Raw genomic sequence first — 27,219 nt, forward strand, 5'->3', positions numbered from 1 at the left:
GTAGCCTCATGTAGCACTTTGATCATGTGTTATTAGTAAGTCAAAGTGATATCACACAGAGAGAGGATACACAGACTGCATGAATCCTCAAGCTGCAAACTCTCCCTTACAACATTTTCTTAAAGACTAAAACAGTTATTTCACTGAGGTTTGAGCTTCACTGTGCGCTCTCCTGCTGCTCTGACTCCCCGTGTGTTTACTCTGCATGCAGGTCAGTGGGAGAGACACACACATGGACTAAAGTGATCCCAGCCAAAGTGGGTCACACTTTCATAACACACCTGCACTGAGCTCTGAGGTTGGGGACGAGTTATTCTTCCTACAGCACAAGTTTTTGGATAACTGCTTTTTTTTTTTGCTTGTCTGCGTATTTTTCTTCAAAATAAACATTGATGTGGATCAAGACGAGGCCAAAGATCACTGGTGTTTTTGACTTGTCCTTTTGTAAAGCCCTGGCTCTGTATGTCTGGTTGTTGAGGTGCGGAACTTTATTTTCTGACTTCCTTCAGAGTGTCCTGGGATTATCTGTAAAATCAGGGAAATTAGGAATTTAAAATGTTTGCTATTGGAAATATATATATATATATATTTTTTTTTTCAAAACATTCAGTTCAAATCACAACGGATTGGAATTTCTCATTCATTGAGTCAATACATTGTTTCAGTACATGTGTGCAAAAGATTACAATAAAAGCAACACAATGTTACTGCTTGTAACTGATTAATGCCCATTTTCTACATTTTCACTGTGCTGCAGACTTCAAGGAGTTTAGGAGTGTGTCTGATTCAAATCATTACAGAGGTACAGCAGTGATACTTATTACAATGATGTAAGATGAATACCAGACAGTATGTCGTCTTTATTAGAGGTCTGATCAGCATTTTAAAATGGTCCTGAAGGCAGTTTACATAGACACAAACGAACAGACAGTCGGGTGTCGTAATCACAGGAAATAAAAACACAGTTTGGAAAGAAACCACAGATCGTGTAAAACACAAAATTAACCCCTAGATTTAAAAATGCCTTAAAAATCTTTTTTTAAATGCCAAAGATGGGAAGTCAAACCACTTTGATTGTTTTCAGAGCAACATTTTCAGTAAAAAAAATAAAATAAAATCTCGGGCAAAGTCTCCAAATAAAACAATTGATTGTAACACACTTCTGAGAAGCTAAACATTTTGGGGGTATTGTGATTATTCAATCCACCATGAACATATTTGAGCTCTTTGTTTCATATGCTTCAAAAAGAGAAAACTGATCCAAGTAGATAGTCTACAAAAAATGTGTTCTCACTCGTTTTATCATTGTTGTTAAAAGCTCTGTGCTTATCAACAGCTGGAGGTAGCGAAGTTATTAATTTACATCACTGGTTGTAACACACACACACACACACACACACACACACACACACACACATACACCTACACACACACACACACACACACACACACACACACACACACAGTACAGTAGGAAGCAGTGACAGCATTTACGTCTCCCTCCTCCGCGTGTGTCACCGCCTGCGTCAAAGCAGCCGGGGAGCCACAGAGATGAGACATGTGAGGCGAGATGACTCCCTGTCTCAACCACTTCTACTTATGTCAGACAGAAGTGTTAGCCGGCTAAATGTGAGATTCTTTAGGAGTGCGTTTGAAGTTTAATATGTTTGACTGTAGCCTTAAGGTTTAAAACACAACGTTTGTTTTTGAGCAAGAGTGAATAAACTTTGGCTATAATGGCCGAAATGTACGTTTTACTAATTAACAGGCCTACATTGGGATTTAGGCTATGTCTAGCTAGGCGCAATTCATGCTTGTAGTTGCATTTAACTCAAAAAAATAAACTGTAAGCCTTGCTCTGGGTTGCGAACTAGCTGCCATAACCTTCTAAAAGTCATATCGGAATACTCCTTTGAATATAAAAAAAATAACCCCGCTCTATCCTGACAGTTGTGCGCATGTGCGGGATCTGTCAAACCTCATTGTGGAGGTGTTCTCTTGTTGCTAAATGTGTCTTTGGGAGCTCCCAGCAGCCAGTCCTCCTCTCATGTTCACACTGGTACTTCTGTGAAGCTTCACAGAAACACAGAGGGACTCATAATGCTCAGCTGGCAGCACCGAGGACTACACTCATAACTTACAGCCTGCTTTGTTATTATGCTGCATTTTACTTTGTGGTGAGTAGCTGACAAACAATCATTCTTTATTCACGATAAGGGTTTTTAACAAATAGTTACTCTTTTAAATGTGTAGCCTTATCGTTTTAGATCTTTATGTCTCAGTGTTTATGTATCTTAAAATTCTGTTATTCGGTGAAATGTTGGTGAACCGTCTATTTTAGGTTTGACGTCTTCGCTTTGGTAAGGAAAAGGAGAGGAAATGTTTAAGCAAACTTTGCTCTGTCTGCAGTCCTGTTGTGAGAGGGCAGAAGAAGTTTGCTCTGTTTGAAAGAGGCTGCACTTGTATGAGACAGACAGACAGACAGACAGACAGACGCGGGGGGGGGGGGGGGTGTTGTCATTGTGGCTGATGATGGCTGTGTGAGGGGGTGAGGAGGTCACCTGCCTATTAACTGTTGTTATGTTAAATAGAAAACTACTCATGGTCTCCTCCAATAAAATTCCTGTGCGGATTTAAATCAACTAATTCTGCGTCATTGTAGTTTTTATCCCCTCAAATTGCGTCACTACAACAATGGCCTGCAGCCTTTATCTACTTCAGTGAACTATAAAAATATGCCCCCCTCCCCCCTATTTCACGTGCACGCGCACGTGCACTTGTGCTTTTTTTCTGCCTTGAACCATTAAATTATAGATGTGGTCTCAGTGGATACCCACGTGCACAGTAAATCCTCTCTTCAAGTTATCAAGTGTAATAAATGTGATTTAACTGGAACATGAGGTGGCTGTAACTATACTGCACTGCAACATTATTTAGAAAAGTCATGTCACTTGTGTTTTTAGGGATATTTAGCAATCACACCACAAGTGTTGTCATGACACCAGGATTTTAGATATTGAATAAAATACGTGTTAAATTCAAACAAGATCAACTTTTTGGTAAGAAAAAGTTCCAGACACCTAATTACTTTAATAAACTGTAATTAAAGCATGTGAAGTCCTCAACACTGAACTAATACATTGGCAATGTTTCACTACTGAAAGGTTTCTAATGTGTGTGTTTGTGTGTGTGTTATTTAAACAGTGATCTCTGTTACAGCAGCTTTAGCTTCAAATATGACTGATGTGTAGTTTCTCAAATCATCACAGTGATTTGTGGAGATTTTGTCACTTTTAAACTCAAGGTATCAAAAAGTGTCACACTCACGTGCCACAGTGTTTTTTTCATGTAGTGATAAAGCTATGAACCCCTATCTGCCCATGCATGAGAGTCACAGTGTGAACAAGAAGCTGTCTTTTGTTTTAACCTCTTTGCTGTTGGATCCAGGAAGTTGTTCACTCGGAGTGAACACACACACACACACACACACACACAGGCACACACAGGCACACACAGGCACATTGCCTCACTAGTTGAAGTGCTTGGTACAGACAATCAGAAGCTTCTCCCAGAGCTCTCTTTCTTTTAGAAACACACATGCTGTACTGTTTTCACTGACTTTTGTACGGTTCCCTATATTTCCCTTTTGGACCAGAGGAGGGGCCGGTCTAAATCCTGGTCAGCTGCCTGAATTACTGTCGTCACTGGCCCATAATCTTAAGGTTAAACCGTGTTAAAAATTTGAGACAGTAATAACTGTTTGTCTTTTACTAATACTCTTTTTTACAACATAATCCACTTGAATGTTTTCTTCTCCCCATCAGCAGCGGACAGCCCTGCTGAGCTTTGTAACCCTGAAATAACTCCTGTTTGGATTTCTTTTCCCTTTTCACATCCAAAAATAGCAGCCACTTGAACCATCACACCCCCTCAGTTCCTCAGCATGCAGCCATTGGACGCTCCGTTTCCAAGTATTCATCACCAAAAACTTGAGGAATCATTGGAATGTTAATTACTCTGCAGGGAGAAGAAACTGTTCAGTTTTTAAACTCTGTGTTTAGTGCTCAGCTGGTTGTAAGAAGAGGGGAGCAGGATTTCATGTGAAACGATAGTTTGTCCGATAATTATCAAGATGTCATTCATTTCAACTAATTGATGGGATGAAAGCGGCTCGACCAGCAGAGTTTCAGCAGTTGACTTGTTAAAAAAAAAGACGGTGCACATTTCAGCTTTTAAACAGAAGAGGGAAACACATCAGTGTTGCTGTTCCTTTAGTATTTGTTCATTTATTTTTCAGAGGAAACAAGTGCTGCTGTTTGGATGAATATTGATCGGTGCATTCTTTGTGTTCACACAGAATGTATTTCAACCACGGCCAAACAATGAGAGGCATCCTGAAGAGAAAGTTCACAGAGGTAGACAACAACCCCTGCTACTCCTCTTCCTCCTCCTCTTCCTCCCCTGCCTCCTCAGAGTGGGAGTCAGATGGGGAGAGCAGCCCATCTGAAAACAGCCAAGATGTCACAGCTCGCTGTCTCTCTTCACCCGGTTCACCCCGTAAGTCTTCACACCCACAACCGCTGTGGTTTATTCTGCCCCTCTTTCAAATAATGCAAACCTCTTCCTTATCAGCCGCTTGTTTCCATCACTGTTTTATAGGAGTGTCTCTTATCAGCCTGCAGCAGTGTGGGTATGAAAACGCTAACTTAGTGCAGCTCCAGATAATGCTCAGGGAATGACTATCCTCTGTCCAATCAGGTGGAGATCATTTGCCTGAGCAATAGGATGTTGTGGAATCCATTTGAATAGCAAGCTCCCTTTGAAGCAAGTCATATCGTATGGTGTCATTAAGCTATCAGCCAAGCTGCACATAAGACTTCCAATAACCGAATACTCTGCAGTCATTGTTGTACAGTCTGAAATACAGGCTTGTTGTTTTCAGTCACACTGAGTCATGGTGCAAACAGTGCCACAGTGTGGAGCTTTTCAGACACAGAGCAGCTGAGACCAGCTTAGTCAGCTGCCCTCAGTTGTTTACTGACTTTTGGAACAAGAGTTCAGCCTCAGTTATGTGTGTGGGGGGGTTTCGATCATTTGTTAGAGCCAAACTGTCAAAACAAACAGTAACGGATCTAGAAGAAAGAGGAGTACAGGAGAGTCAGTGTAGAGTGGCTTTTAATAACGTTCTGGTTCACTTCCACAGAACAGCAGGTGGAGCATTTCTTGTTTTCTTCCTTCACTGTTGATCTATTCACTGCTGCATATGTCTGGTATTTCCTCCACACATGTATGTTCAACTATTCACCCAGGACACTGGAGCATTGGAATGCGTCACCTAGTGGTCACTCAGAGAGCTGCAGAAACCAAAGCCTGAACCTCTACTTAAAGGAATCATTTGTTCTTGTGCTTAATCTAATGACCTCTTGTCGGGGTTTTTAGTATTAGACTGAGGTGAAGAGTCAATATAGACCTCGTGTCAAAATCCACTCAAACTTTGCAGTTTATCAACGCAGGGAGAAATTTAAAGAAGGCGGCAAGACAAGACTAGTTTATTTATAAATTACTTACAGCACATTTCAGCTACAAGGCAATTTAAAATCCTCCACTCAATACATTTAAAGCTTTAGATTCATTCAAATAAAATGATAAAAAAGCAGTAACTTTCCTGAAGTACCATTGCAATACAATTATTGATTTGGTTTCATCCAACAATCCCCCCTTTATTAAACTAAACTAAATTATTACACTTTAAAGCTTCTGTCATGAATTTGCAGTTTGTGTTGAATGTTTTTGCGCCCCATGTACACGCATGTGAACCTCATCCTGTAACTCTTGATCTTGTCCTGTACATTTTTAATCAATCAGTTACAATCAGTGAATTTCTAGCTTTGACAAGTCTGTTTCTGTAGTGCGCTGCATCGTACTTCATAAGACACCTTCCCTGCAGTCGCACTTATGGGGATTAAAACTAACTAGAAATGATGCATTTCTTGATCGTTCAAATTGTATCAGTATTTTATTTCATAACCAGGCAGAAACTTCTAACAGGACCTTCAAGCTTTCCAAATCATCTGTTATGTATTCCTACCACCTTAAAATAAAATCAAAATAAATGAAAAACTATAACCTCAAAGTGCCTCACACTTTTCCCTTTTGTTGTGTCGTCTTCTCACAATCAGTTCGGTCCATCCTGAAGAGGCCCAGGCTTTCAAACTCACACAGCAACGTGCGCTTTGATCAGGTGACAGTGTTCAGTTTCCCACGCTGTCAGGGCTTCACCAGCGTGCCGAGCCGAGGAGGAGCCACCCTGGGCATGGTGCAGAGACACAGCAGCATGCAGAGGTACACGGTGTCAGAGCATGCACTGGAGCAACGGCGCAGGCACAGAGAGAGGCTCAGGGAAAGACTGAGCGAGGAGAGGTTCGAGGCAACCAATCACAAAGTGAGTCCATGTCAGTTTGGATTAGTTTGCAATACTCCTCGACACTGCAGTGGTCTTATTTTGGACTTTTGTTATGATTCCAGTTGATCACGAGTGGAGCCATCGAGCAGCGAGAAGCAGAGAGGCTCTCCATGGATCGAACCCTTTCTGGAGACACGGACGTCCACGTCAGTGATGCTGAGCTGGAGGAGGGAGGATTCCTGCAGCCGTACTCCTCCAGACAGCGACAGGCTCTCCTCCTGGCTGCCGGTGTGAAGCGTATAGAGCGGGAGGAGAAGAGGCAGCTCCAAGCCCTGAGAGTGTCCAGAGAGGCTTGTGGATGTGACTGTCAGGGCTTTTGTGAGCCCGAGACCTGCGCCTGCAGTCTGGCAGGAATCAAGTGTCAGGTACGATAGAGAAACAAAAACTGCTTCACCTGTAGGTTTCATGTCGGTAATCATCTTATGTGAATCTGTGAAATGCAAGTTGAGGTCACATTTAGTGAAGTCACTCGTCAGACTGTGACAGCCATCTCTGTAATTTGCTTTCTGTTAAGACCAGCAGTTCTTACACTGAACACCCTTTACAGGTGAACGCTTACCTGTAAAGGTTAGCTATAATAGTGACAGTTACAACTTTGTTCTCTTTGTTCTAAACATAATGAACTATCTCACTGTGTACTTTAACCAAACCTTTTCTACTGTTAACATGCGACTTACAGTTCTGACTGTTATCCATTAACTTTTCAACTATTTACATCAAACGTTTTGCCAACCTTAACGACTTCCACTGATCTTCACATTTTAATTCAACTGTGTGACCGTTACTTTTAAGCTCACATTAACTACTTAACTGATGTCTGCACTTTAAATCTAAATGATTTATGATTATTGTGTGAGATTGCAGCGAGCCAATCAAATTTGTCTTTTGAAAAAAAAGGGTCGTAAACATTTATTAAAAAATGATTTAACCCTTGCAATTTGAAAATGCACCTTACATGCACTTGTGCTATCAAGTGCATTTAGTGCTCCTCTGTTGTGATTATAAGTAAATGTGTTTTTCTGTTTGTCTTGTGTTGACTGTGATGTGATGAGTTTTTATTGTATCTTTGCAAAGTACAACCAAAAGACACTTGTTCTAACATTTTCTTTTCTATCCTATGAATTTATTTGATTACCCTCAGCTAATTTTCTGTCTGATGTTTTTTTTTATGCACAGGTGGACCGCTTCAGCTTCCCATGTGGCTGCAGTAAGGATGGCTGTGGAAACACTCAGGGCCGCATCGAGTTTAACTCCAGACGAGTGCAGACTCATTACATTCACACCGCCATGAGACTCAAACTGGAGGGACGACTGCAGAATGAAACGCTGAGCCGTGAGGACCAGACAGGACTTCAAGAGGAGCTTGAGGAACATGTGGACCAGGATGAGAGCCTTCAGTCGCAGAGTGAACAGCACAAAAGCTGCCCCTACAGGTTCAGCATGGAGGAAGACGGCCACCCTCTCACCATGCCAACAGCTCCCTCTTTTCATTTCAGCTCAGAGCGCCTGGTGACCGAGGAGAACAGCTGCAGCAGCGACATGACTGAATCCTCTTCATCCTCCTCTGACTCTGATGCAGCAGGAGGCTTCAATGGGAATCAGAGTCTCCCCGAAGTTGATGCAGGACTGTCACGTTCCCTGAACATCTATGACTCTGACAATAATAACTTCTCTGCATGCAGTCAGTTGAGGCACATAGGAGAAGCAGTGACACAGCACAGCAGAAAGCCTTCCACTTACAGCATGCAAACAGACAGTACAGGACCTCAGACAGATAACATGTTCACAGATAACAAGAGCAGGACTTCGCTGACAGATTGCCTTGATGAGAACGCAAACCAAGCGAGAGACTTCTTTGACGACAACTCTCTGGAGGGCGTCCCCCGCACTCCCTCCCCCACCATGGACTATACCTCAGGCATGTACATGGACTTGAGTCTCTCCTCCGACTCCGACCTGGAGTTTTTCGACTGCGACTACACATCTGGACCTCTGCACAGCTCTTTCAAAGCACACAGACACACAGACAGATTTTACCACCTCCAGCTGAACAACTCAGTGAATCTGCCACAGTACGAGTCGAGCACCTACCTCCTGGAGTCTCTGATCGGCCTGACTGAGCCGAGCCCAGAGCAGCTCGTCAGTCCTCAGCTTTTATAGCTGCTCTGAGGCATTCTGATGACAAAGAAACTGTGTAAAAGGTGTTCATGTACGAAGCACTGTATGTATTTGTAAGAATATTTTAATGTACAAAGAATGATTGATGAAATATTTTTTAAAGCTGTATATTTTTTATCTATTGCCTAAAAATAATTTTGCCTTTATTATATTGAAATCACACTTGAAGAAATAATATATGTGTCGTTGTATATCCCTGGACCTTTATAATGATAATTCATTTCTTCTACCATGGCCACAGTAAATACATGTGAATTAGACAAGCAGTGCCTCTTTTTTGGCATTGCATGTTAATCCCATCTTTTAAGTCAGTAAAGAGGTCAAAAAGGTCAAATTCGAGAAAGTCTTATCCAAGATATCAAAAATAAATACCCATGTTTTCCTGGCTGCTGGCCACGGTATAAGAGGGATAAATCCACTTTAACTGCTTGGCTCATGTGAATTTTTCAATATTTGCTCAACAGTATGTTTATAAGAGCTCTGTAATGGAGTTATAAAATAAAGCCTTATTATTTATTTATAACCGGGTGTCAGTTTGTTTTGATTAATGAGTGGTATTTCTCTCATCTCATCCACATGTAAAGCTGTGCCAACAACGTATAAGGAGCAATAACGAAGACAACAATGATGTTCATCAAGGCACTTGAGAAGAAGACAAATGTTGGAAATCTGTTGTGAAATGCTGTGAAGCCTTATAATTGGTCGACATCCGGGGTTTTTAGCAAGTGAAGCATAGATAATGTTGGAATAATAAAGAACTGGACTTTAAACAGCAAACAGCATTAAGACCCAGGAACTAGCTCACACAAAGAAAGTCATTCTGTCACAATTTGTATTTGTTTTGTGGTGGTTCCACTCTTCTGCTTGTCAGTGTCTTCTGGTTTAGACCAACATTGAAACAAAATTTGAAAAGGCATGTATGTTAAAGTCTGTCATTTTTCATGTAAGGAATCCAATCATTAAATCAGTTTTTTGGCTTTGCTCTTGACCCTCTGCTGCCACCGTAACAAGAATCTAATGGAGCCAATGATTCAGGGCGACCTGAACAATGGGGCGCTGTGGATGTGTATGAGAGTTGTCCTACATAAAAATGACAGACTTTGACATACTTACCTTTTGAATATATGGTAAGTGTGTATATTATAAGAAATTGAAAAATGGTATTGAACTTCCTGTCCAATTCTGGTGACACTGTGATCTTTGATTACCAGAGTTAGCCTACATGTGATAAAGAAGGAGCTGTCCCTTTCAGAGAGGCCTTAATTTTCACTACTCTTGGTTTTTGGAATGATTTAGGTAATTCTGTGGTAAAAATAGTTTTTTTCATATCCATTTCAAAAACGACACATGAAAAAATATTGCTGTGCTGAGTTCTACCTCTGGAACGAGTGTGTGAACCATTCCTCTACTTTTACAGGGGCTATTAAATGAAGTTAAATGGTTTTAATGCAGAAGGTGTAAAGGCCAAATCCGTTTTTCAGCAACGGCGCAGAAAAGTCTGCGAGTTGCGCATGCGCAGCTTGTGGTCGCGTTGGATACTGTCGATGTTCGATTACTTTGGACTACAGACAAGATGGCCACGGACTGTCAGGCGAAATAATTCAGACACTCTTGTGATTTTCCTCTAATATCGGTCGATAATCGACAGTTTCTTGAAGAAATGGGTTTAACACAGAGTTCAGAAGTATCCGAGGGAGGGACGTACGGATACCACGTGCACAGTGTAAGACATGATTAATCGTTTGGTGGTTATTAGGGCAGCATGTACAGCAGCTTATTATGAAATGATTGTCAAACCTGATGAGCTGGCACTGTTTATCTGATAGAGCTGGATCCACTCTGAACACTTGTATCTTTAGCTTTTACTCAGACTGCATCATGTTTATGAGCCTGAGGTAAACATAAAAGAAAGAATACAATATTACATGACTTCATCTTTTTAATGCTCGATCACCAAAGAAAGGCTTGAAGTACTTCAAGTTAAAAGTGCTTCATTATCTCGATCAGTTTATGTTAAAAAAAGGACACGATGTTTAAATGTTTGCAGCATTAATGATCTGAGTGTTTGGCTGCTGGTTTAATCAACTTGAATTAATTCAACCCTGGGAAGTCTGTCATGAAGGATTTACCTAAAATGAATACCTTTGTTTATTATAAGATTATGACGAGTGGCAGATATTTGCTGCAGACGTTGTCAAGAGTATAATTTTAGACCTTTAAAACATCTATTCTCAGGTTTTCTATTGTTAACTTTAGAAAACAAGTTTCTTAAATAAAAAGTGATCCATCTATAATCCTCATCAGTCTATTCAAAGATGAAGCACTACACGTTGTTTACTTGATAATGTTTGTTGAACAGGTGCAGCCCAACTCGCCTGCAGAAACCGCTGGACTGCAGCCCTTCTTTGACTTCATTCTGTCTCTGGACAACAGACGGCTGGTGAGTCGTACAGGAAGTAGAGTGCTCAGACACAAACGTGAACATACCTTCTCCTACTAATGGATTTTTTTCGTCCTCTTCTTCTTCCACCGCTGTTCCCCAGAATGAGGAGAATGAGCAGCTGAAGGAGATCCTGAAGGCCAGTGTGGAGAGAGCCGTGAAGATGGAGGTGTACAGCACTAAAACACTGAGGGTTCGAGAGCTGGAGGTCATGCCCAGTAACTTGTGGGGAGGACAGGGTCTGCTTGGTGCCAGTGTTCGCTTCTGCAGCTACCAAGGAGCCAATGAGAATGTTTGGCACGTGCTGGTGAGCATGAAAACCAAATCTGACTCTGACGTGAACATGTGCGCTCATTACTCAACCGCAGCTTCATCTACTATTTGCTTTCCTTCCTTCCTTGATTAGGATGTGGAGGCTGGTTCTCCTGCTGCGCTGGCCCAGCTTCAGCCGCACACCGACTACATCGTTGGAGCGGATCAAGTGATGCAAGATGTAAGACTCCTTTTCATTTCTTGCTTTTATTTCTCATGTTTTGTTCTGACATTCTCTGCTTGAAACAGCCATCACGTGAAAATCTTTAGAATCAGAGTTTGAGTTCATTCAGAGCTTCTGATTTCTAGTCAGAAGACTTCTTCTCGCTGATCGAGGCACATGAAGGGAAGCCCCTGAAGCTGCTGGTGTACAACATACTCACAGACACCTGCAGAGAGGTGGTGGTCACACCTAACGGAGCGTGGGGCGGAGAGGGCAGGTATGTGACTTAACAAGAGACGCATCGAGTGACGAACTGGAGAGTATCCCAGGATTTGTTTTTCTGTTTTTTATCAAGTCTATTCACATTTATAACGGTGTAAAGTTACAAAACTCAGCTGGCCAGAACTTCTCTGACGATGCAACATTTCTGTTAAGAATTATCCAGTTTTATAACGACAATGTCTCCCTTCAGTTTGGGTTGTGGGATTGGTTATGGCTACCTGCATCGAATACCTGCGAACCCTGAAGTACCCACGGCAACAACACCCCCCGTTGTTCCTGAGGTTCAACCCTCTCCAGAGCCGCCGGCTCATGGATTCATGGAGGTAAATTAAATCAGCCATTTGTAGATTTGTCTTTGCACTGCTTTGTTTCACAGCTTGACTTAATGAATCTACTTTTAAATGCTTGGAGTGAAAACAGAGCTTTGTTTTTTTTTATATGTTCTCCAGGCCCCTTTGATTGCACCTTCATACCAAAATGATGATGTAGTCGAGCTGGAGCAGGTCACCCTGCAGGAAGCTCCTCTACCTCCACCTGTGCAGAGAGTCATGGACCCCGGTCAGTTCAGATATCTGTGCTTAAGAGAATGACGGTTCATTTTATTCAACAGTATTTTAAACTATTATCAAAACAACGGTCTACCTGAAAATGACTTGTTAATATTTAAAGTTGAAATATAGAACTCAGCAACGAATCAGGAAACAATACAAAGAAATGATTTCAGTAATAGTACAAATGATGAATGAAACTGAACAAATAAAAAGAAAAACAATCAAACAGCGATTTTAATTGATGCTTTTGATCAAGAACAAAGACTTTAACGTCCTTAAAAAAACAAAAAAATAACAGAACAGTTCCTCCGATCATCGAGGTTAATGTCATGTTTAGAATTGACAAAAACTGTCGTGGAGTGATAACATGTACTAAATGTACTCACATAAAGAAACACTCTACTGCTCTCCTGCAGGGAAACGTAGCATACTGTCGATCACGTACAGTCACGTTCTGCTGGTAACATCCAGTCTGTGATGATCTAGAGATTATTTCCCTGGTCTCTCTTTGCTGAGATCTGTGATGAGCGTCGGTGTTCAGGCTGGTTATGTGGCCGTTTGAACCGGTTCACGTGGGCGCTGACATGAAAAGCAAAAAGTTCGACTTCAAACGAGTGTTCAGGTTTTCAGTCACACGGCGTAAATAAAGAGCAAGAGCAACATTCATGTATTCATAACAACCTTGTCAGCAGTGTGTTGTCTTTGTGTTTCCAGGTTTCTCCGACTTGGAGGGGGCGTTGATGAACCCTGACCCGTCAGACCTCATAGACAGACTGGATCTGTCCATGTCGTCCATCGACATGACCAACACTTCACTGGCCATGCACGAGGAGAAGGAAGGGGAAATCTCAGGTATTGGTAAGTTCCCTGCTGTCTCCCTCAGCGTTAAGTTGAGAGACGCTGAATCCAAAAGGAGTCTGAATAATAATAAAAAAACAAAAACAGTGCAGACAGCCGGGAGTGTCGACTTGGATTGTGTGTCTTGTGGCAGATGTTGACATTCTTGTGGGGAACAATAATTCATCATGCGTTCATCGCTTTTTGTGTATGTTTTTTCTTTTGTTGTGCTTTTATTGGAGAGATATGAAATAAGATCAGGTAGGTAGGTAAGCTTTATTGTCAAATATGCTCCATGTTAAACGTACAGCACAGATGAAATTGCAATCCCCTCAACCCACAGTGCAAACCTGCAGTGCATTAAAAAAAAAGCACTAAAGAATAACAATAAACATGACAATTAAATACAAAAATAGCAATACTATAAAAAACTAAATCTGAGCAGCATTTGAGACAAACAAATAACGAACGACAGACTATCAACAGACAAGGGCACTTGTGATTATTGCACTAGGGAAGCAGTCTGTCGATAAATTAAAGATGAACAGTATAAACAGAATACAGATTCAGTTAAAGTGAGGTAGTGCATTGTAGTGTAGTGCAAATAAGCAGAGACAGTGTAACGGCTGTGCAGTACCTGAGTTTTTTTAGAGTGCGTGAATTAGAATCTCCTGGATGGCAGCAGGCTGAAGAGGCTGTGAGACGGGTGGGTGGGGTCACCTGCAGTCCTGGTGGCTTTGCGGGTGAGACGTGTGTTGTAGATGTCCAGAAGGGGGGGGGGGGGAGAGACACCAATGATCTTCTCAGCTGCTCTCACGATGCGCTGCAGAGTCTTACGGCAGGACGCGGTGCAGGCGCCGTACCACACGGTGATGCAGCTGGACAGGATGCTCTCAATGGTGCCTCTGTAGAATGAGTGCATGATGGAGGGCGGGGCTCTTGCTCTACTCAGTTTGCGGAGGAACTAAAGGCGCTGATGAGCTTTTTGGGAAAGCAGCCACATGTTGGATTGAAATTGGTTTTGACTGTTTTTATTTGCAGGTTTTCGTTGATGCTTAACTTTATTATCATATACTTTGAACTATTCTCAGCCAATTTCTGTTCGCTCAAACATCTGGCCAAAGCAGATATTGATTGTTTTTACGTCTTGTTGTGCAGAAGTGCTGGAGGACAGCATGCTGATACCATCCTCAGCAGACCAGACACAGGAGCTGAGCTCTCAGGCGGTCATGGACCTCTCCTCTGCTCTCTCCACCAACGACACATTGTCAGAATCAGACGTCCCACCAGCTGAAACATCTGACCTCCCCTCTGAGGCCACACAGTCGCCTGTCTCTTTGTGTGAGAACAGCTGTAGCCCACCTGTGGATGCGACATCTCTCCCTGTTGAGGCCCCTGAGCCGGACGCTGAGCCCCCCGTCTCATCTGAAGACCCTCGCTGCCCTTCTCCAGTCGACCTCCTCCAGTCCTCTGCTGCGTCTGAGCCCACAGCAGACCATTCCCTTGCCCAGGCCATCGAGGAAGCCACAGGGCCAGAGGAGGAGTCGGCAGAGCTTCGAGATTCTGCTCCCGCTCACCACTGCAGCCATGAGAGTGACGAGGGGGAACCAGAGGAGCAGCATCTTGAGTAAGCTTGTATCAGGCCGTGAGCACAGTACAGCGTGAAGCTGACAATCACTGGAGCTTTTTAACACCATATAGGCAGTGCAGAACAGAGTAAGGGAAAGCATTTTAAAAAAGTCTGACCGCCGACGGCCTGTTTACACCAGCTTTTAAAATGCATCCTGGGTGATCCAATCAGAAGCAGACAGCTTTAAGATGCACACACATTTAGATGCTGCCGTGGTCCCAGAAGGACGAGAGTCTCTGTACCGAGGCTAACAGTCCGGTCAATAATGATGGTGTCGTTTTAGGCGTGGACTTTAGGTGAAAACTTCGAGTCTCTTATTTCTCAAGGCGTAGTGTATGTTTTATTGAGGGGGTGTAAACACACCACTCGTGATGACTCATTGATCATTGTTTAGATTGTCGATAAGGGATGGACTGAAGAAAAGCTTCTTTGTCTCAGAGAGTGAGACGATGCAAATGTTTGACCTTTGGCATTTCATGTTAGTTTTTAAGATTTCAGAAATATTTTTTATTGTTGTCTAAGATGTCAAAATCAGTGATTCACTTTATGAATTTTTATTTTTAGTAGTATGAATCTTATTCGGGGTCAGTTATGTGTTTATTTTGTATTGAGAGAAGGGAAGTGAGATGTGATAACAAGCTGTCACTAGATTTAGATAGAAACAGAAATACTCAGGACGCATGTTAACAGCAGGTGTGAACAGACATAGCGTGGCTCCTTTTGTCAGGTCGGATGACCGAAACCAGCAAAAGGATCAACAAACAAGTAGGAAGAACACTGTTAGGAGCTTTCACAGATGCACCCCTGAGAACTTCTCTCAGACAGGCGGCTCCTGAAATCTTCCCCCACTCACTTCATGTCTAACATTCACCAGAGAGCTGTCAGGAGAAATCCAGGGTGAAGTCAGGGTGAACATTTCTGCTATTTTAGGAAGTTTTCAGGAGTTTTGTGCATGTGTGAAAACACCATTTTATATGCTAGACTGGGAGGAGGTGACCGTTGTGTCGACAAAGAAATCTTTCCCCTCTGCGATCTGTGCGTTAAAAGTTACTGTCAATAGGTTCATCATGTGAGCAGTGTTTCCTGGCATTAAAATCAGAAAGTAGACGGGTGGTACTCTAATGTGGAGCGTACTTGAACACTTCCAAAGATAAACACAAACACAGCAACGCAGCACCTTAAAATCCTGAACACTATCCACCATGTTAAAGCTAACAGACTGTCCACAGTGGAGTTGTTACACACTCGTGTTGCAGTGACGCTCCTGATTATACATCCAACACTACAGGTGTGTTTTTAAAAAGGAGAACTTTTAATGCAGGATTGTTTTTCTGTTACGAGGGAACGTTTTTGTATGTTTTTACCCCAGATTTGACGAGGTCAGCTTATTTGAAACACTTTTTAACATGTAGATTTATTTTAAAGTTTTTGATCTGGTATTTGAAGCCATGCTACCTGTGATCTGTAAGAAAAAAAAAAAAAAAAAAGTTTCACTTGATGGAAATAATTCCCATCAACTCTTCTTATTCTTTTGTAATTATGATCTATGCAACAGACGGCGAGTGCTCCCTCTGACTTCATCAAAGGTGATTTTCACATTCAGTGTCCGATAAGGGTGAAGCTGCTGAGTCATGTTTCATGTTGTTTTTCTTTTAGAGGGCTTATGTTTTCCACAGTCAGGGTAGGTGTTAGTGTGTCAAATAATGAAAAGTATTTTTGCAGATATTTTATCAAGTAATTGTATGTTTTATTAGGAATGAGAGCAGAGTCTCTCGATGAATGTGAAATGGGTGAATCGGATGGTAAAACAATCATATCACTTCAAAAAAGGAAAGTTGTCCCTTGTTTTTTTTTTCTTATTTCACACTCATCAGCTGAACACAACTCAAGAAACACCCACCTACAATCCCCGTCAATCTGTCGCTGTTAAACCACTCCAATTTATTTCTTCCATTGCCTAAAATATACATATTGACAAATTATTACAACAAGGGAAATTGCAACGTAGTGGCCTCATTCTGATACCCACCTTTAGTTTTGGCCAATCAGAGCTAACTCGCTGCACCGTCCCCCTCACTTTAATGGCGTTCACACACACTCGTCAATGGCGAAAAAATTAACAGCAGAAAAACGTACAATGAAACGATGTGTGGTTCTGATCGGTGTCCCACTGACAGAGAAATGGTCGTTATTACCATTTATTTCACTTTGGTGAATTTTCCCACAGTGGTTTGAGAAGATTCCCTTCAAGTTATATTCATGATTCATTGAAGTCCTATCCAAGTCTAAATGAGATATACATTAGGAACAGTCCTCACTGTCGTCGACGTCCCTGCTCATGACCGAAGCGCAGAGCGAGTAAGCGTGAGTTACTGTTAAACATACATACTTTATATATTATTATTCCCCCTTTAATAAATGACAGCTAACATTCTTAAGAGTAAAACTGCATTTTCTGGGTCGGAGCGAAAACAAATGCAAGGTTGTTTTTTTCAATCCAAGTCAGATTGCCTTCATGACCATGAATGTGCTCTAGGGAATTGGAAAAATAACTCGTCTGTTTTAAGTCAACTGTACATAACACAAAACTGCTGCTGCTGCAAAAAAAAAGTCACTTAAATCAAAAATGTTTTACATGTATTTACAAAAACAAACATCCTGTCCGTTTGGAACAGCTAAAAAGAAAAGGTACACGGGTGCCTCTGTCAGGAAGGTTCAAGCACCGTAGTATTTAGAAGTGTAAGCCGAGGTTAAGTTAAGGTGACGACAGAACTGAAGGAGTCGGGATGCTACCCGCGGACAGATCCTAGAACGTGTGACGCTGCTGTGGAGTGTTTGTAGAACGAGGACAGTTTCTGGAATGTACTAGAACAAACAAACAGTCTACTAACACCCATGTGCACGTACACACCACTTCTGTTGCTTCAACATAAAATGCCAATCAGCAGAAGATGAAACTAAAGCAGTGAAAGAAAACATACAAACAGGTGAGTGCTGGAGAGAATTGTCCGTTCATCAAACTGTAAAAAAAAAATAAGCACAAACACTCCGGACCGCTTCGTCTCCCCGGTGTCTCTGCCGCTCCAGCCTGTCCCGCTCAGTTCCCTATGATACACCTTGAGCCGCGTCCTCACTCACTTCACTGGGTTCTTACTGATGCTGCGACTGACCACACAATGGGGGTTTTTAGGGGGACTACATGTCAGAGGTGGGTGGTGATTGGCAAATGACGAAGAGTTCCTGCGTTAAAAATTCAGACTTTCACGTGGACTTCTGCCTATAGTGAAGCGTCAAGTCCCCTCCACTCTTCCAGATAAAATGTTTAACTGTTCGCAGGTCCATGTTGGGATCCAGAACCTGGATGAGAAATGACACAAAAAAAACTGTTAAGACAGAAAGTAAATAAAATCACAAATGATTTGGTATAGCACAAATGTACAGAACTGATAACAATAATACATAGCTGGGCTCTTGTAACATAGCCATAAGTAAGTTCCTTTACCTGCTTTATGTAAACATAACAATGAGCATGGTCTTGTTACCTGCTCTTTTGTTAATGTTAACAGACAAACAGTAAGGTCCTTTACCTGCTTTTGTAAAGTGTCTCGAGATAACACCTTTTTAAGAATCGCTATATAAATAAAGATTGACTGATTGATTGATAATAAACGTCAACCATCATAAACAGATTGAGCTCTGTAGTAATACTGTTAACAGAAAACACGAGGCACATTCCTCTGATGCAGCCTCAAACTGTTACTGGCAATACACAGATTCAACACCATTTTGTTTGAGCGTCTTATAAAATCAAGTCAAAGTACAGTTTTTGAAAAAAGAAGTTTGAGTGCAAAACAGCCCAAGTCCTGAACACCCGCCATGAAACAAAAAGTGCATTATGATGACAGCAGACGTGTCGGTCTGTTTGGATTCTATGAAGGATAAGAGTTTTGTGTATGTGAGGGAGTAAGGCTGACGGTCAGTACAGGTGAACTGCGGTGTGTTTTTGGTGTTAATGCCCACCTGGTCTTGACACATTAGTTCGATCTTCTCCTCGGCGAGCATGGCCATGTCCTCCTCCTTCTCCTGCTCCCCCGGCTTGTCGTTTGCCGAGGAGCTCGTCGTCTGCGACTCGTTGTCCAAGTTGATGATCTTCTCATAAACGTGCTCCATCACCTTCCTCACCTGCAGCATGTCACTGGCGGACAGACGGTCCCTGCAGAGCGCGTCAGGTAACAACAATCAGCTTTCAACAGGCTGACAGTGAACAGTGAACATGTGTGTGTAGGCTACGTGTTTTAAAACTCAGTTAGAGACTCGGAGGTGGGAACTCACTTCTTCAGAGTTTTTGCACCGGAGGAGGAGTGAGGCTGGAGGTAGAACGGGATTTTGTTGAACTTGGGCATATTTTTCTGTAACAGAAGAGGACAAATAAAACATGAAACAGAAAGCAGATTATCAAGGCAGGAGCAAACTTATTGTGCACGCGCTGCATCTAAAGAGCTCCTCAGAATATACACACAGCGACACGGCTTTTTCGCTACTGTCATTTGCGAAAGTGCAGTCATCACACTAATGACGACTGAATCTGAATAAGCTGTTGAATATCAGGGTCCCACTCTCATAGTCTGATGAAAGGTCGGGGCCTGAAACGACTCACGTGGTCACTGTGCAGACTCACTCTTACTCTTGCCTTTGTTCTGTTTGTCCAGCACGCGTGTGTTTTCTGTTTGTAAGGTCGTGCATCAACACCTAAAGCCGTATATTGGCTTTTACATGCTAGCCAAACAACAAGTCACCTTTTCCTTCTACTTCATCTCCATGAGAAATCAGGAACATGTGTTTCTAAGTTGTCTAAATAATGCCATGGCTCTTTATAATGCAGCCAGTGTGCGCTGATCAGCTCAGTCTGTAGGGACTGTAGGCACCAAACAAGCTCCGACACAGACACCTATGTTTGTGAGAAGCATTTCTCTTAATTATGATGGATAAACCAGAATTTGTCTTTGGGGTTTATAAAGTTTGTAAAATCTCACGTCAAACATGTTTGAAAAGAAGTCCCTGAAACAGAACTTGTGACTCTGTCAGCTCAGAATAAATGTGACTTAAAGCTTCTTATAGCAGCCAGGTTGAGTTTGAATCACTCAAAATAATGGGCCTCTACATTTCATTAAGTCTTTAATAACCTGAATTAATTTCACCTTGACGGCTGATTTAATGTCAGAGTACTCACATCTACAGTTATATCAATAACCCACTGTGGAACTGTCTCATTGAGCAGCATGGACTCAGTCTCTCCTCCTGAATCTCTACAGAGCAACCTGCAACACAAAACACAAAAGCACATCAGACGCAATGAAGAGGAGCAATCAAAGAGTCAACTCTTAACATGTACGCTGGGTGAATAACCACCTGAACAGAGTTCTGCCCCCTGCTTCTCCGAAGATGACCGGCGTGTGTGGTGGCACTTGGAAATATCCGTTTCCTTTCTGGACCCTGTTCTCCTGCTCTCCGTTGACTGTGGACACACACACACACACACACACAGACACACACACAGACACACACACAGACACACACACACCTCTTCTGTGAGATCATCTGAACACACAGCCTCATCTCTTATGGGATGATTCAGTCCCATTTCAAGAAAACATTTCATGATGCTGTCACACTGACCAATAAAACATTTGGTGTTAAGTTCAGACTGTCCTCTTTGTTACAACTGAAACTTTACTGCTGGTCCCCTGTGTGACACCTGATGGTGGCTTTAACCTCTTTCTCCCACTTCAACCTTCCCCGAACCCCGATCAAGGGACCGAACACGCACTCTACCTTCTCCTGACATTTCTACTTTCACAAATGTTCTGAAAAAACAAAACAAAAAAATAGCCCCAGCAGAAAAAACACTGTGCATCTTGACTTGCTCTCAAGCTGCAGTTTAATGAGCATCACTGTCGTCGAGGTTTCACTGATTCACTTCAACAACAGCTGTGGATACAAAAAGTCAGTTTCTTACCGTGGTTCACCTCGTTCTCTTCCTCGTCCATGGGGTTGATGCGAGTTCTGGGCCAGAACTCCAACAGAGCCTGGAGCAGCAGTCCACCTAGGTTCACTGCAAACAGGAAGCAGGTTAGAGGCCGTGACGTACAAAAAGAAATGTATTCATTCGTAAAACCTGACGAGGTCACATATCTCACACTTTGGATCTGAGCCATCAGAGCTTGAAAACCCAGCATCCTTTGCTGAAACCCAGGCAGCGAAGCAGTCGCTCTCGTCCAAAGTGATCGTGAGCATCTTTTGAAAAGAGAGACAACAGAGGAGGCACATCCATGAGACCACCCAGTTTTAAAGAGTCAACCGCTTTGGAGACGAATGAAAAGCTCTCCAATGACTCACCCCAGTTTTCAGATCAACAGAAAACCAGTTAGGCACGTAGACCATCTTGAAGCGCTTCTTTATCTCTTCCTCAAACTCCACTTTTCCCAAATCTTCACCCTTACATGCCTGAAAGCAAAAAGAAACACGAGCACAGAGTCTATTTCACGGACGGGCATCAACAGGAGGGAGTTTGAAACACGTCAAAAGATGCAGTCGCACTTCTGAGGTTACCTTCAGGACGTCCCAAAAAGCCACATTGTTGTTGGTGTCTTTGGTGAGTATGTGTCTCTTGTCATTCAGAATGTGGCACTGTATGATACTGGCACCGCCTGAAAGAAAAGAAAGCTGCGTTACAAACATCCAGAGGAAGTGACATCACAAACACAGCTGCTTGAAAACAATCCGTTTACCTTTAATGACTTGTTCTGGCTGCGTGCACAGCGGTGTCAGAGGGGTGGTGCAGTCGTTGTCATACTCCCCGGATGATCTGAAGTTGTGTATTCCCTTAAGAGACTGCGCACACACACACGCACACACACACACACACACACGCACACACACACACACACACAGGAAGTATTCATTTTTTCAGATTATCCTGGATTTTTTATAATCGCTTCCTCACTCTTCTCTCCAATCTAACAGCTGATTCGTGTAATGTAATTATCTTTTGTGGATCACCGACAGCATCACAGAGCTGCTTTACGTTATCACACAAATTACACAGGAGGATTAACAGTATGAGTCCACGCAGCGTGCAGGGGTCTCCGTCTGCGCTGCACTGCAGGGTCCAGCAGTGATCTCAGAGGCGTCACGCATGCTTACCCATTTATTAACGGATGACTTGGTGGTGGAGACCCAGATTGCTGGAGGTGGGTCAGCAGATCTGTCCAGTTCCATCTGAGCAAAAGAGAAAGACAAGAAAAAAAAAGAAAGAAAAAAAGGTTGAATGAGTCTGAAATGGTCGACTGTGCGCACGCGAAAGACGGAGGAGAACACAGAGTCGGAGTCGTTATTTCAAACTCTTTTCTTCTTTTGACCTTTAGAAAACTGACACACAGGACGACTTCTCTTTAAAGAAGCACCCGGACAGAAAGCCAGCCTCAAAGAACACAAATAACAAAAACAAGCAGGCAACAACAGAAATGTCAAATGTGTGACTCAAAAACGTGTGCAAACACCAGATCAAAAACAACAGGCAGCATAATCTGTATTTATTTAGTAAAAGCTGCGACAAAGAATGAGACTGTGTCGCACCACAGACCTCCTGAACAGAGCGTCATATCCAGTTTAAAACATGAACTGGCTGCTTACTTTGAGCACCGGGGCTTTCTCTTCACAGATGAGCACGCGGATGTCGGGGTTACGCAGGTCAGTGCAGTAGATCTTTTTGTCTCTGCCTCCAGAATAGACGTGTGTGAAGGCTTCGTTGACCTGAAGCGCCCAAACACCTTCATCGTGCACCCGGTAGGTGGCGATACATCTCTGCTGGCCGAGTGACCACAGGCGGATGGTCCCGTCCGAGCTGCCTGACAGACACTGTGGACGAGGAGAGCAGCTTGAGTTTTTTTGGTTTCTGTTAACCAGCGGCCACTGACGCATCCTTCAGTCACATGTGCTTACCTGAGTGCCGTCCCGATTCAGCAGCAACGACTTGACGTTGTCCGTGTGACCCTTTAGCTTCATTAGTTTTGCGCATGTTCTCGGATCCCACACTCTCAGGACCTGGAGGAAGAAGGAAAAAGAGTAAGTGAAGACAAGCGCGCCTTGAACCGCATTTCAATTCATATTGAAAACTGAGATTAAACCAAAAACAACATTTATGTGGTTTAAAGTAACTGAAGAGCCCCTTCAGTGTGCATCGTGAGCGACACCATTCAATTCCACCCGTAAAAGTGTCGAGGGGTAAAGTGAGCAGTCAGGTGTGCCATGGGAAAAGAACAAAAAACAGGATTTATCTAAAAAGAGGTGCAAAGCCAGACTGGAACCAGCAATGTCATCTGAAATAAGGTTACCACGGTTACCACAAGACCCAATGTTAAACTCAAAACTCTAATTAAACCGCAACAACACGGCAACAACAACAAAAGTCCTTGACACCTAGTGTTGGGTTATTTCTTTGTTCGAACTACAAAAATGTCCGTATTTGCCCATCTGTGATCATGAACGGACCAGTATGACTCTCTTTTAGCTTGCGGCAGCTTTCGGTTAGAAATCTATCTGAAGATCTTCAGGTTTTTTCTCTTTTTTAAACCTTGTTTGACTTTTTGATACTATTCATTCATTCAATTAAAGGACATCCTATTGTTTTAACATCATGTGGTTTCAAAAAGTACAAACATTTCTTCACAACCTTAACATGAAACAGCTACAGATGAAGATCATCTCTGTTCTACTTTATGACTAAACAGCTACGTTGTCATTTTGTAAATAAGTGTCCTGTAGAAAGAGAGAAAACTGTCTGACAGCATGAAGTGACAATAATCTCTTTCTACAGATTTACAGATCCTGCTCAACAACGACAGCGGTCAGATTAAGTCCAAGTAGAGTCCATTAAGTAATAACCATCCTGCAGCCTGAAAACAACCAGAGAGAAATCTTCACAACAACATCTCATCATTAAGAAAGATCCAATGGAGCCGCCTGTCACTATTTCACTCTGATGAGTGAAAAACAACCTCAAAATACAGGAATGAATGAGGAACGAGTTAGAAATACTAAAAGTTATCTTCATGGATCACATGTAGAAAAGCAAACAATGGATAAACTAAAGAGAAAAGTCCAAACCTTTTCTGTGGATCCAGATACAATGACTGTTCCCATCTGGTTCATGGCCAGACTGTAGATCGAGTCTTTGTTCCCGCTGAGTGACGAGGCTGTGGGAGACACATTACAGAGAGCACAGTGAGCTTATAGGCTGTCAGGTCAGGAGCCAGAGCCGGGCACACGGACACACAACAATACTTACTGGTGACAGTGTTGTTGGAAGCAGTGAGTGCTGTTAGTGTGTTCACATCCCAAAGGAAGATCTGCCGGTCCAGACCTGCCGAGGCCACGAGCTCCTTGTCCTTAGCGTAGGCCAGAGCCTTCACGTAGTCCTTGTGTGTTCGTAACGTCGACATGCAGAAGCCTTTGTGCGCGTTCCAGACTTTGACTGTTGTATCCGACGAAGCAGATATCACTGAAAAAAAAACACAAGAGTTACAGGTGTTAAACAATGATTTCATCCTAAATACAAACAGACATCAGGAGCTCCACTCACAAGTTTTTCCATTGCAGCAGAGAACTATGTCATTGACCCAGTCTGTGTGATGCTCCATCGAGGCAATATATGGGTCCTGCTGCCGTGAGAGGAGAGAAGAACACCGGTGAGAGAGCGAATACATAAATACAGATTACAGATTACAGCTGCTTGTCTGTACCAACACATCTCCTGAAAGAGCTCACACACACAGACAGCAGTAAACAGTATTACAGCCTGTTCTTTAACCCAATGTTTACAAACTGCTTTGTTTTCTTCTCCGAGTTTCATTGGAAAAATTATTTGGCTGAGGATTTTAAGAGACGTTCTTCACAGCCTCATGTTTAGCAGAAACAAGGACTAAAAAGACAAGAAGGACAAATGATTTTGGTTTGACCACACGCTACATTAAGCCTTCAGAAAACAAATTAAACCTATAGAACCAATCCTGAGAATCAATCAACATCCCATCACTCCGTCCTGTTTGGTTTCGCCTAAAAAATAAATTCATGACTCAGAGTCACGTCGTATTTTATGTTAACGCCTCCTGGTGGAAAATGACAATCAGCTGGATTATTTTATTCACCCTGTGATGGTTTAAACATTAGAAGGGCTGCACGTAACTTTCAAAAATACGGTTTGTTGCGATACCACATGGCCGCCGGGCGAACTGCTTAACAGCCTAATGATTGCTATATAGCTACAAGTTACATATATATGTGTATACAATATGGGAACGATTTTCTGCTCAAGCTCCAGGAAGTGTCATCATATTTGTGTTCTTAACGTCCTCCTCCCTCCGCTCACAGAAACCAACAGTACAAACTGCAAACTCATCACACACTCCCGGTCTTCACCTGCACAGTCAGAGGTCGCCTTCCACACACTTCTATCCGCCCTAGGAGCTCTCACAGCGGGACTACCTCATCACGCACTCCTGCTCTCAGGCAGTAACTGCCGAGACGTTTGTAGGATGGAGACACACAGAGTCCTTCACAGACTCTAACATGTGTATGACCCCTTACCTCCTCTGGAAACATTATGCTGTAAATATCCAGTGTTTCAGGGGTGACGTTACGGTTACCGGTGATGTACGGCTGAAGGCCATGCAATATTGCTTCAAACGCAGCATTATTGAAAGTTACATAGAGCCCCTTTAAAACAACACTAAAATCCTCCTGAGTCAAAGTTTCACCAGAAAAGAAACTGATCAATGTTGCTAACACACACAAACAATAATTACTTAAATTGTAGTAAAATGTTCAGTTATTGGTCTGAATGTGCTGAAACATGTAAGTGGTCACACCAGCAAAGAAATCATCATGACCTTGTCTGTTTGCCTTCTCATTATAACTGTATTTTATTCCTGTTGATTCATAACTTCACTGTTTCAGGGATCTCCTTTTTCTTTGTCTTTGTCTATATATTATTCCTGTGACACAAAGAGGAGCACAACTTGTGCATGGTTAAAAGGTGCAAGCTGACTAATTATCTACAGTGAAGAGTAAAAGAGTAAAGGTGCAGAAACATGAGGAGGTCTACTTTGTGCTGGTAGACGCTCCAGATCCGGATGATCGAGTCCCTGCCCGCCGTGAAGAGCCGGTTCAGCGCCGGGTCCAGCTGGAGCGCATTCACCCCGTTCCGGTTGTACTTCTCCACCTCATCTCTAATGACGTAGGACACCTGAGACACACAGAGAGAAGAATGAAGATCTGAGCACCTCCTGGTCCACCTCCTCTCCATCACAACACACCCACTGACTCAGTTAACACTTAAGATTGATCAAACATGAAGCCACTTAATTTAGAAACAAAGCTACTTTTATTTATCCCAACAAACGACACACTGAACGCTCCAAACACTATCATGTGAGTCAGATTTATATATGCAGGGGCAGAGACCAGGAACAGGTACGCTGTCCCAGCAAGTAGACCGAGCCCAGGATCAGAGCAGCTAAGCTAACGCAAACGTTGTGTTGGCAATAAATTAATTCAAGACAGTTACGACACAATGTATGCTAGTTAATCAGCACGACCCCTACGCTATAATCTACTATCAATGGTCTTAAATGTTAATGGTTAACTACAACATATCCTCATTCAAACGCCAGTGTTAGCAGAGGATGCTAAGAACTAGCTATCATAAGCTAAGCTAGCTCAGTTAGCAGGCTCGAGTCATGACTCATAGCAGCAACACTTGTTTTTATCTCTGTCTGTGAAGTACTACAAACTATTACTGTAACTGCAGACTCTTGTGGGGCCGCTGTCAGAGACTTAGCATTAATACAACGTTAATAAATTACCTGTACTTTTCTCCGCCCAGCAGCATTTTGCCTGTGATGCGTGGCCATCTTGCATGTTGACAGTCAATTCATGTGATGCTACATCCGGAAAAAAAGAAAACATATTCCATTGAGCCTCATGGGTAATGTAGTTGTAACTCCGTCCTAAAGTGTTCTTGTTGGGAGGACATCCCCTTGAAGATGATCAGGTCCTGGATTACTTGTTGTTATGAAGAAGAAAAAAACATTTTAAATAAATAGACACAGGGGAGGATGTTTGAAATTAGACAATGCAGGTAACTGCCTTGTTGTAGGTATCCAGCAAAAGTATCCCTGTTGAGTAGTTGTGTAGCCTACTGAATAAAGTCTTGTAGGCTATCAATATCTTTACCCTGAGCAAAGATAAACCTCAGCCAAGTTATGGGTCAGCTGAGTTTTGCACAAAAAAACAAACAAAAAAACA

At 42.6% G+C, this 27,219-nt stretch overlaps 3 protein-coding genes across 5 annotated transcripts; 2 read left to right on the top strand and 1 right to left on the bottom strand.

The window, feature by feature from the left end:
- The first annotated feature begins 1,987 nt into the window (after nucleotides 1–1,987).
- Nucleotides 1,988–9,164, top strand: LOC306826848 (cysteine/serine-rich nuclear protein 1-like). The gene is made up of 5 exons (XM_079348377.1): nucleotides 1,988–2,177; nucleotides 4,358–4,557; nucleotides 6,180–6,442; nucleotides 6,526–6,828; nucleotides 7,640–9,164. Exons 2-5 carry the CDS (start codon nucleotides 4,359–4,361, stop codon nucleotides 8,621–8,623), a joined length of 1,749 nt encoding a protein of 582 aa, XP_079204503.1. The 5' UTR covers nucleotides 1,988–2,177; nucleotide 4,358; the 3' UTR covers nucleotides 8,624–9,164.
- A 1,013-nt stretch (nucleotides 9,165–10,177) lies between these two features.
- Nucleotides 10,178–17,893, top strand: gorasp1a (golgi reassembly stacking protein 1a). 2 transcript variants are annotated; one of them, XM_079349265.1, is made up of 9 exons: nucleotides 10,178–10,364; nucleotides 11,001–11,081; nucleotides 11,185–11,388; nucleotides 11,488–11,574; nucleotides 11,703–11,833; nucleotides 12,029–12,161; nucleotides 12,288–12,396; nucleotides 13,104–13,247; nucleotides 14,385–17,893. In XM_079349265.1, exons 1-9 carry the CDS (start codon nucleotides 10,302–10,304, stop codon nucleotides 14,855–14,857), a joined length of 1,425 nt encoding a protein of 474 aa, XP_079205391.1. In that variant the 5' UTR covers nucleotides 10,178–10,301; the 3' UTR covers nucleotides 14,858–17,893. The 2 variants fall into 2 exon arrangements, with proteins under 2 accessions (XP_079205391.1, XP_079205392.1); XM_079349266.1 differs by having other exon boundaries at nucleotides 13,104–13,241.
- On the bottom strand, nucleotides 16,777–26,944 carry LOC306827442 (WD repeat-containing protein 48). Of its 2 annotated transcripts, none has more exons than XM_079349264.1 (18): nucleotides 26,778–26,944; nucleotides 26,018–26,158; nucleotides 24,497–24,572; nucleotides 24,203–24,415; nucleotides 24,022–24,110; nucleotides 22,858–22,959; nucleotides 22,549–22,773; nucleotides 22,060–22,134; nucleotides 21,645–21,747; nucleotides 21,466–21,563; nucleotides 21,253–21,360; nucleotides 21,054–21,150; nucleotides 20,873–20,968; nucleotides 20,266–20,371; nucleotides 20,087–20,174; nucleotides 19,189–19,265; nucleotides 18,877–19,069; nucleotides 16,777–18,213 (listed from the first exon to the last, which is right to left on the bottom strand). In XM_079349264.1, exons 1-18 carry the CDS (start codon nucleotides 26,823–26,825, stop codon nucleotides 18,118–18,120), a joined length of 2,031 nt encoding a protein of 676 aa, XP_079205390.1. In that variant the 5' UTR covers nucleotides 26,826–26,944; the 3' UTR covers nucleotides 16,777–18,117. The 2 variants fall into 2 exon arrangements, with proteins under 2 accessions (XP_079205390.1, XP_079205389.1); XM_079349263.1 differs by having other exon boundaries at nucleotides 24,497–24,575; nucleotides 26,778–26,943.
- Nucleotides 26,945–27,219: the final 275 nt, after the last annotated feature.

This window comes from Symphodus melops, assembly GCF_947650265.1.
Source record: "Symphodus melops genome assembly, chromosome: 7".
NCBI classification, from domain to species: Eukaryota; Metazoa; Chordata; class Actinopteri; order Labriformes; family Labridae; genus Symphodus; species Symphodus melops.